This window comes from Castor canadensis, chromosome 2, assembly GCF_047511655.1.
Source record: "Castor canadensis chromosome 2, mCasCan1.hap1v2, whole genome shotgun sequence".
In the NCBI taxonomy this organism is placed as follows: Eukaryota; Metazoa; Chordata; class Mammalia; order Rodentia; family Castoridae; genus Castor; species Castor canadensis.
In genome coordinates this window covers 139300522-139311407 of record NC_133387.1, presented here as the reverse complement: position 1 = coordinate 139311407, position 10886 = coordinate 139300522, and the positions used below count along the sequence as shown (strand labels likewise).

Below are 10886 nucleotides of genomic sequence, written 5' to 3'. Positions count from 1 at the left end.
AATTCAAAGGAAAGTCAATTATACTTTATGATAGTGGGATGAACTGTTACATATTTCACATTGTAATAAAGTGGAAACAATGTGAACACTTATAGTTCAAAGCCTGTAACTGTTAGATTTATGTTGATAAATGAACTGAACACTTCAGGATTTTTTTCTAAAATTTTCAGGTCAGCAATGTGCAAATTGGGTGAACTTTAACAAAAAGAGCTTTAATACTAACAGATGGGAATTTTAGATTTCAAGTATCTAAAATGCACATGGGAGTGTGGAGCTGTAAGGATCCTGAGAGGTCAGCTTTCCAACTAATTTTACACATGAAGAAACCCAAGTCCAGATAGCTTAAGCAATCTGTCCAAGGTCACAGAAAACTTCTTCTTAATACTTGAGTATAAAGTGTTTTAATGAAATCACTAAGTTATACCATTGGAGAGAAATTAATTCCATATTTGCTTTTTAGAAAGGCAAAATATTTTTGACAAAAATAAATTTGAAAAATAACTCTAGGCTGTCAATGATTAATACCTTTGCATAGAGTTTTCCTTCCTTGTTCATTGCAAGGTAGTATTCACTTTCAACCCCTTTGATTGCCACAATTCCAACTGCCACTGTCCTGATTTCCATGATATCTGCAAATAATCACAGACAGATATATCTGTTATTCACTCAGATGTAAATTATCCAAGAATGGCCATTTGTTCTTATTTGTTTCCTCTGCAAGCTGTTAAAATTATTGATGGGATTATTTACACAGCACAAAACTTCCTACTCTTAACATACACACACAAACACCACAATAGTCACTAAACACAAGAAGTGCTTTTATTTTGTAGAAAAAGATATCTGTATCAAAAGAAATAGCTACATATTCGGATTTGCTCTCTAGGACTTCACTTCTAATTTACCATAAGAATAATGGCAATAATATCTATTGACCTCATACTCAATGCCGAGGATTGTTCATTGCTCCTATGTATTACTTCACCTACTCATCACCACAGACTGTGAGTCAGGTACTCTGCAATTTCCATTTCACATAACAGGGAACTGAAGCACACAAAGTTAAGTAATTTGCCCAATCCTTTGGCTGGAAGTGGCAAAACTGGAATTTGAACCCACCCAGATAATTTTGCTGTTAATCATTATGTGATATTATAAAGTATATAAGGTTATACTTTTACTAAAAAAAATTATTGCTGATTGCATAGTTATTGACTATACTGAAAATGAATGAAATTCCGATTAAAACAATTATAAATAATGGTAAACAGAGCCTAGTGCCTTAAAAAAAGATTAAATGTTTTAAGCTAAGTGGTTTTTAATGCATGAAAAGACTCTTTAGAGCAAAATTATAAATCCTGTGCATATAAAATTTTATAATTAATTTTATATCTTTCTAATTAATTTTTAAATCTGTGAAATTGTTCTTAAAAATATGCTCATAAGAATGTTAATCTACTATTCTCTTTTATTATATGTATCTTTCTTTTTTGTTTTTGGCAGTACTGTGGATTGAACTCAGGGACTTGTGCTTGCTAGGCAGGTGCTCTACCACTTGAGTCACTCCCCTAGCCCTTTTTACTTTAATAACTACTTTTGAGATATGGTCTTGCTTTATGCCTAGACAGGCCTAGACTTTGATCCTACTATTTATACTTCCCACATAGCTCAGCTGATAGGTGTGAAACCACAGTGCCCAGCTTTTTATTGGTTGAGATGGGGGTCTCTCAATCCCCACTCCCCTCCCACAGCTATGTATGGACTAGCCTTGAACCATGATCCTCCCAATCTCTGCCTCCCCAATAGCTAGGATGACAGGCTTGAGCAACTGAACATGACCTTTATATCTTCCTGAAATATTGTATTTTAATGACATAATAAATACAGTAGATTACAAGAAAAAATTTAAAATGACATAGGATATAACTTGTCACTAATTATACTTTCTACATGAAAGCACAGCCCAGAAACATTCCCTTACCTGTGCCTAACACAATACAAAGAAAATTATCTCCAAAAGTTGTTTTCCTTAATATTCACATAATTAAAGGAAAATGGTTTTTTAGTCCATACTCCTAGTTCAGCTCTTAATCTTTTTTGTTTCAGTTTTTCTGTCTCGATAACAAGATCACTACTCATGTCATGGGATTTAATGTAACCTAGCTAGTCTTGTCATCTACTTCATATGTATGTTGCAAACAGAAGCCCTCTTCTCCATATACTAGACATAGCACTGGTTAGAGTTCATCTGGTTGAGAGTTTCATGGCTACTCAGTAGAAATTGGGGGTATTGTCAAATGCATAGAACCCTACTGTGCTTTAGAATATAAATGAAGAAAAATAGGACTGGGGTCATGGCTCAAGTGGTAGAGCACTTGCCTAGCAAGCATAAGACCCTGAGTTCAATCACCAGAACCACCAAAAAAAAAGAAAAAGAAAAAGAAAAGTACTCCTGGTTTTTGAACTCCAGAAATTAAAATCTAATAGAAATACTAAGCATTTCTGTGTCTTCATTAAAAGATAAGAAAGCTTTTGGGAGAACACAGAATACAGAAAACGTTACTAATCATTTACAAGCACATTTCAGATTATGATGCTGTGCGTTCCCACAGCATTCAACAGGCCTTTACTGAAAGATAGCTCTATGCCTGGCTCAATCACAGACAAGCTCTAATCTCTTAGAGACTGTTTCCTGGTAACCGTACCTGTTCTTCACCTTCATTAAAGAAAGAACAAAGGGAAATAACATAGCATGCAGCAGAATCCCATTAGGTTAAATTTATACTAATGCAATAAGAAATAGTGAAGAAATACAAATATTTGATTCAGTATATTTGCCATACCTTCAAATCTGAGTAAATCTATTTAAGAATGTATGATATATTTAATTTCTTACCATTGTAACATTTTATGAATTCAACATATTTTCATTCGAGTCCCTTTACTCCTGCCATACTTCCCTTTGTTCAATATTATATTTTCCTTAGATAGAAAGCAGAATGCTGATGGAAATGTTAAGGGTATCTTTCATGATCAATTGTTGTTAGAAAACAGAGTCTGTTTGGCTTTTCTTTTACTGAACAATTGCTGAACAGTTTCTTTTACTGAACAATTGTCTGCAAAATATCACTGGTGAATGATAAAGTCATTGTTACCATTATGTGTGAACTCCTTCTCTTTTAGGCCCAATCATGATAACATGCTCATATTGCCCTATGCCAAAAAGCTTTTCCTCTATCCCCTGCCTGTGTATTGCCCACCATTTCTTCATTGCAATTTATACCCTGCAGGCGATAAACGTTGTTAGTCATATCCCTCCATATATCAGAGCTATGGATTCAAAATATTTGAAAAAGAATCTTTGTAAAGATTCTACTTTTAACCTCTATGAGAACAGACTTGAAAATGTCTAAGTTCCTATATTCTTAATTGCCTGACATATTAAAATATTCTTTCACACTAGGAATTAAGCATATATAAAAGTCATTTGCTTAGGTTAACATTATATAGTGCTGGTAACATTAAGTAGAATAAAAATCCTAGCACTCCTGATTTTCTAGTTGTTTTGCTCTGTGTGCTATGTCCCTTTTAAATCAAGAAAGCCCAGAAATGAAGAAATTAACAGTATTCCTGTCTTGTTTGGGTACAGAATGAGAAAAATGTTCTTTTCAGTGTCCACAAGCATCTGTTAGCATGTAAACTTCTGAAATTCTGCCCTCCATACACACACACACACACACACACACACACAAACAGGTACCAGGGAGTTGTCAGAAAATAAAATATAAGAAATACAATGTGCAGATATTAATGTAGTTACCAGCATAAGTTTATTAAACTTGGTTTCTTTACCTATATAAGACAAACGGACCCCTGTTTCTGTTTAAGAGAAGCTTGTACATGTAAATAGTACTCAAAGTAAATTTATTCTCAGTGAGGTAATGACTATGGCAACAAAATGGCAGAGAGAGAGACAGAAAGAGAGAGACTCATGCAAAAGAAAATGAAAATGAGCTAATTATGTAAAGCACAGTGACTATTTAGCCTTGTTAACAATACTATCAATAGTATAAATTCATTGTTCAGGATGTCATTCTTACAAACTAAGGAATATGCCCTAAATGTCTTCCCTCATTTTTTCCTGTCATTCAGTCAATCACGAATTCATCTAAACCTTTTTGCCTGATTAAAATTTAAATTTGTACCACATCTGGAGTGAGAAGTAAGGAACCTTGGGATAAATTGGTATTACTGGCTGAGCAACATAGAACATGCCTGTAATCCCAGCATTTGGGAGGTAAAAGTAGAAAGATTTTGAGTTCAAGGCCAGATTGAGCTATATATCAATATCCTGTCCCAAAAAAAAAGTAAATTGCTATTTCTTTTTAAATTTTTTCAATACTAACTTCCAGAATGTAAACGTTTCCCTAATCTTGCATTTTGGAAATTGATGCCAATGCCTTGTTTTTATTACCAATAGTGTTTTCAGCAGTCATGTCCCAGGTGTTTACTCTGTTGAGAAGAAAACTTATTTTCACACAAAAATTTGAACATGAAAGTTTATATCAGCTTTATTTACAATTGCTAAAACTTAGAGGTAACCAAGGTGTTCAATAGGTGAATTGGTAAACAAACTGTGGACAAACTGATACGTTCATACATTGGTTTTTATGTGTATTTTTAACGAGCTATTAAGCTACAAAAGACGTAGAGAAAGCTTAAATGCATGCTGCTAAAGGAAAGAAGCCAGACTGAAAAGGCTATATATAAATTCCATTTGTAAAACATTTTGGAAGAATCTATAAAAAGAGACCAAGTGTTACCAAGAGATTGGGAAGAAAAACAGGAGGAAAAGGTGAATGACAGGGGATTTTTAAATCAGTGAAGCTATTGTGCATAATATTGTATAGCAACAAATAATTATACTATGTATCTGTCAGAACTCAGAACTGTCCAAGAAAAAGAGTGAACTTTACTGTAAACTATGAACTTCAGTTAACAATATGTGTCCAAAATCATTATAGCAAATGTACCACATCCATTCAAGATGTTAATAATGGACTATGGGGCGAAAAGGGGGTGGTAGCTGTGAACTTTATTATCTGGTCAATTTTTGTAAATCTAAAACTGTTCTAAAAACAAAGTCAATGTTTTCAAATACAACATAGAGTTAAATTAATAATATATTATATGATTGAGTGTAAAGGAGGTGTTTGTTCCGATGTTGTTTTGGTGGTGCTGTGTTTTGAACTGGGGCCTTGTGTTTGCTAGTTAAATGTTGTACAACAATTTTAATAGTTTACTCTTGTCCAAGTTATGTAGGATACATGTGATTTGTTATTAATTGCTATTAATAATGTCTTTGGTGGTGGATTATGATCTGTTTATAAAATGAATGATTCCTTTCTGTGAATATGAACAAGTATGAGGAATAAAGTTATACAAACATACTTAGGAAAGTGTAGGAATACAAGTACTCTATACAATACACTATTACATTTGTAAGTGTATAGCATGGCTGAGGTGTTTAGGGATGGGACATGAGATCCAGTATTATTTTAGAAACTTGATCTGGTGACTTTAAATATGATGTCATCAAAATGTCCAATTTTATCCATATTAATAAAATGTGTATTGAAATTCAGATAGTATTTTCTCTTTCTACAGACAAAAAAAGAATGATATCCAGTAATACACACCCATTGTTAAAAAATAACAGGATGGAAAATACATTTCATAAAAATTCAAAAGAAAGATGTGTTATACATCTGAAGTGGTCAAGGGAAGATTTGAGGAATAGATAATAGTTTGAATTAGATCTTTAAGTATGGATAAGGCTAACATGGGTAGAAATGATGAAAGTGTTGCAATTGAGAAAGAATAGCATATGCAAGGTCATGGAAGCAAAGCTGTGAAAATCATGCTTGTAAGATTGAAACTGGAGCTTGTCTGGAATGGGAAGTGCAATGAGACAACAGGAGAGTGTAGAAAGGGGTTACGGCCAGACTGTGGAGATCCTTGAATGCTGAGGACAATAAAGGTCACTGGAGGTTTGAAATTTGAAAAATGTGAGCTAGAAATCACATTGCAGGGAAATTAATTGGATATGAATGGTAGGGTAGGGGAGAGAACAACTAGAACTGTACTATACTAATATTATCGGTGTTCACTTTGACCTATAAAGAGTTATTTTATTATTTTTTTAAAGCTGATAAATGTTTTCAATATGTCATAGTTTAAATTTATAATTAATTAAACTTAAGCAGTTATAGCCCACATATATAAAAGATCTTTATGATCCTCAATCGTTGAGAGTGTAAACTGGTCTCAAGACTAAAAAACTTTGAAAACAGCTTTTCTAAATTTATTTCATTTCTCTTGGTGTATTCAGTTGCAATTTAACTGTTATGTTGTAAGTCCCTTTTGCTTGTGGGATTAATATCTTTGGCTGTTTATAAGCCTTTACATACATGGGCTTATAAATAGAAACTCCATGCAAATGCATACAGAAATGTTCAATGTGTTCCAAAATGTCTACAAAATTTCTTAATAGTATTTTAAATAAGCTGAAAATTATAATTAAATTATATAAGTAAATAGTAAACTGTGTAAAACATTCATGTTTGATCACGTTGGTTACTTGTTTACTTTAGTATGGCTTCGATTAAAGAATAAATCTAAAGAATGTATTTATACTGCTGTTTTATGTACGCTAACACTGTTGCAAGCATAGCAAAGAATTTTTCTAAATAAGCACTGCATTTTTGACACAAAATTCTGTATCTCAGTGTTATATTTTTGACATATCTCTCATGTAATTTCTTCAATTATTAAATATGTGTGTATGTATTTGCTACAGTAAATTCAAAAGAACTGCCTTTAAAAAGCACTTGATGCTTGACTTGGTCATCTCCCCTGCCTTTTATGGACCTCTTCAGTACCTCTTTTCTGACTTTTGATCACAGGAATCCCTTTTTTCATTTATTTTCTCAATCAGAGATGTTTAAAGCTTTTAATAGAATCTAGATACTGTTATCACCTGAGAGTACCCTACACACATCAATCATATTTATTACATCGATCTTACCCAACAAATACAATATTTTATAAAGATTTTTTTAAAGAGAGAAGACAAGATTACGGGCACTTTATTTGTTATTGTTTGGTTTTTGTCTGTGAAGGTAGACCTTTCCTGTGGGGATAATAGGGGAAGGGAGCTACTCAGTCCTTCAAGTCCCTGCCTTATCATGGCTCCCAGCACTATTATAAAGTTTTATATAATTTTTCTTTTGAGATTATTTGACCTAATGTAAATAATTGAACTTACCCTTTGCTATAAACTTTCTGCAGATATTGTACATTCTTGAGAATTCTTACAAAGTGAGAAATATTGTCAAATTTTTCAAATGCTATAAAATTATTAAATTTAATAATGAAGCTTGCCTAATGGCATGTTTTATTGCTAATTATTTGCCAATATCTATTTTCACTTTTTCCAAATTTTTCTGTCAATGTCTTAATTTTGAAGTTTTAAATATATTTGTAAGCTCTTGAAATTTTCATAGTCTATACGCTCCCGCTGTTACTGAAATCTTTTTAAAAGACTGCCTTGGCTCCTTTCCATCACTACTCAATTTTGTGAACATATTGCCTAAGTCAGCCCAATTTTTAATTTCACTCTTGTATCCCAATTTCTAATCCATTAATTGGTTTTCTTTGTCAAGATAATCAGTGACCTCCCAGTTATATCAAATCCAAGTGGTTTTGCAATAGTCATGACTCTTCTATGCACTCTTTGACACTTGCCATTCATTATTTTATTCCCAACTGCCACTCTTTCACTAATGCTACCCTGCTGCATTAATTTACTCAAAAATGATTAATACTTGACCTGGAATTAGTGGCATATGCCTGTAATCTTTGCTGCTAGGTAGGCTGAGTCAGGAGGATCACAAGTTCAAGGCCAGCCATGACAACATAATAAGACTCCATGTCAATTAAAAAAAGATTAATTTTTGTTTAACCTTATCTGTAGATATTTTAACAATTAATTATACTTATGCTTAAAAGTCATTTTCATCCCGTCCTCTGAAATCTTATTTTAGTCCAATTTTTATAATTTGAATTTTAATTCAGTAATACATGATACGATGATACCCTAAACTAATATGTTATTCTTGCAAATACCTATCCAGTTTTTCAACCTTAGTTTTTAAATATTCCATTCCCTTTCTTAATGGGACAACACATCTCTTTTACTGTCGCCTTATTTCATTGATTTATCTGTCAGCTATATACCCACATTAGCTTATTATATGTTAACAATTCTCAAGTGGTTTATTATACTTATAAGTACCTCTGATTCTAGGTATCACTAATTGTTCTTGGCTATTTCCTCTGAATCTATGCAGAATAAATCAATCCATTTCTACATAGTCTTCAGAAAGGTGAAGATATCAATCATGCTCACCATCATCCATAGTTTCTTTGGCCCTTCCTCATACGGCATGAATTCCAGCTCTTCACCAGCTAGCTGTATTATTTACTTAAAATCAGCATCACAGCAAGAACTGGACTGAGACAGATAGCCTAAGGCAGAACATTATTCTTTATTTTCCTTGATACAGACCATAAACTTGTTATGTAGTAATACAACTTCACGACCTTCATTAAGAATATTTTAGTCTCTCATTATTTTATGGCTTGAATATAATAAAAGGTGTACCTATGAATAATAAAATTTTGTTTTATATTGGTTTACTTTTCAAGGATGTATTATAGTTTGTTTAAATACAGTAGGTTGTATTTTATATATAAAGTCAAATGCTAATGTCCCTCTGTAACAAATGATGAAAGCCTCTTTATTTTCTTTAAATTAATTATGTAAAATCATGATTTGTAAATAAAATTTAACATACTCTCTGTAGTATGTGCAAAATTAAAAGTATATTAACTGAATATAAATAAAAATATAAATGCTATAGCATCAGAAATGATAGAGCATGATTTCCTGATCTGATTATTAAAATCACCCTACTTTTAAAAAAAAATTAGCTCACTTATTTTTACAATTTCTTTGGCTTCTAAATAATGAAGTAAGAGAATGGATTCATTCTGTTATTTGCAAATATTGCTCCACAAATAAAATATTGAAGGTGTAGAGAGTTGTTATAAATACACAAAAGTGACATCAACCCCAATATGACTGTTATAATATTTTCTGTAACATACAAAATTATTTAACTAATTATTATTGCCACATCCCATTCGAGGCAGATATTTTACTGATCTGAAGAAGATTACCTAAAAATGAATTGTAAATTTCAAATATACCTCAATACAAATAAAAATAAGTAAATTTTGCATTTTATTTTGTGCTTCATAACTCAACTACTTTTATACTTTTTTGTTGCTAGCCAACAGCCTGCTAAGATTACAAATTTAACAGCATATGACAGTGAATGAACCTATTTATGTAACCGTGAAAGTCATCATGACTTGATTAAATGATGAAAGAAAGGAGTAAGTCATGAACAGATTTATCTCATCTCTCTAATTTCTAGGCATCCATGTTTGATATGCTTGTAGAAACACAAGACCATTCTGTTTTAAACTAGAAAAATCAAAATATATAACTGATTTTCAAATGTGTAAGTTGATAAGAGAGAGGATGGACAAATGGGACTTCATAAAATTAAAAAGCTTCTGCACAACAAAAGAAATAATCTCTTAACTGAAAAGACCACCCACAGAGTAGGAGAAAATATTCGCCAGCTATACATCAGACAAGGGACTGATAACCAGAATATACAGGGAACTTAAGAAACTAAACTCTCCCTAAAATCAATGAACCAATTAAAAAATGGGCAACTGAACTTAATAGAACTTTCTCAAAAGAAGAAATTCAAGTTGCAAAAAAAGCACATGAAAAAATGCTCACCATGTCTAGCCATAAAGGAAATGCAAATCAAAACCACACTAAGATTCCACCTCACCCCTGTTAGAATAGCCATCATCAAAAACACCACCAACAACATGTGTCGGTGAGGATGTGGGGAAAAAGGAACCCTAGTCCACTGCTGGTAGGAATGCAAGCTGGTACAACTACTCTGGACAAAATTTGGAGACTTCTTAAAAATCTAAACATAGACCTGCCATATGATCCAGCAATCCCACTCCTGGGGATATGCTCAAAGGAATGTAACACAGGTTACTCCAGAGGCACCTGCACATCCATGTTTATTGCAGCACTGTGCACAATAGCCAAGTTATGGAAACAACCAAGATGCCCCACTATTGATGAATAGATAAGAAAATGTGGTATTTGTACACAATGGAATTTTACTCAACCATGAAGAAAAATGAAATCTTATCATTTGCAGGTAAATGGATGGAACTAGAGAACATCATTCTGAGCAAGGTCAGCCAAGCTTAAAAGACCAAAAATCATAATTTCTCCCTCATTTGTGGACTTTAGATCTATGGCAAATGCAGCAATGTGGTTGGACTGGGATCACATGACAAGGGGAGAGCACATACGGGTGATATAGAAATAGGAAGAAAACTCAAAACATGAAAGCATTTGATGTCCCCACTCCAGAGAAGCTAATACAGAAACCTGAAAGCTACAGAGGTTATCATGAGAAGGGGATCAGCAACCCGGGTAAAGATCAGTCAACATGGGTCATAACACATGTACACAAAAGCAATGCTAGGAATATTTCTGGGTAACTATCCTTTACTCAACTAGCAAAAACACTTTGTCTTCCTTGTTATGTTTGTCTCTTTTCTTCAACAAAACTAGTGATAAAGGCCAAACAGGACCTGCCTGAAAGTGAGGGGGAAAGTGGGGAGAGGGTGGGGGAGGGGGACAGGGTAGAGAAATG

General features: G+C 33.1%; 2 protein-coding genes across 2 annotated transcripts in view; one reads left to right on the top strand and one right to left on the bottom strand.

Moving 5' to 3' along the window:
* Positions 1-10886, top strand: part of Fam227b (family with sequence similarity 227 member B) — a 216960-nt gene that overhangs the window by 65393 nt on the left and 140681 nt on the right. The window lies entirely within an intron of this gene.
* The window catches only part of Fgf7 (fibroblast growth factor 7), a 70457-nt gene that overhangs the window by 4219 nt on the left and 55352 nt on the right, over positions 1-10886 (bottom strand). The window contains exon 3 of the mRNA XM_020152955.2: positions 526-629. Coding sequence (XP_020008544.1) covers positions 526-629 — 104 coding nt within the window. The remainder of the gene's footprint in view (positions 1-525; positions 630-10886) is intronic.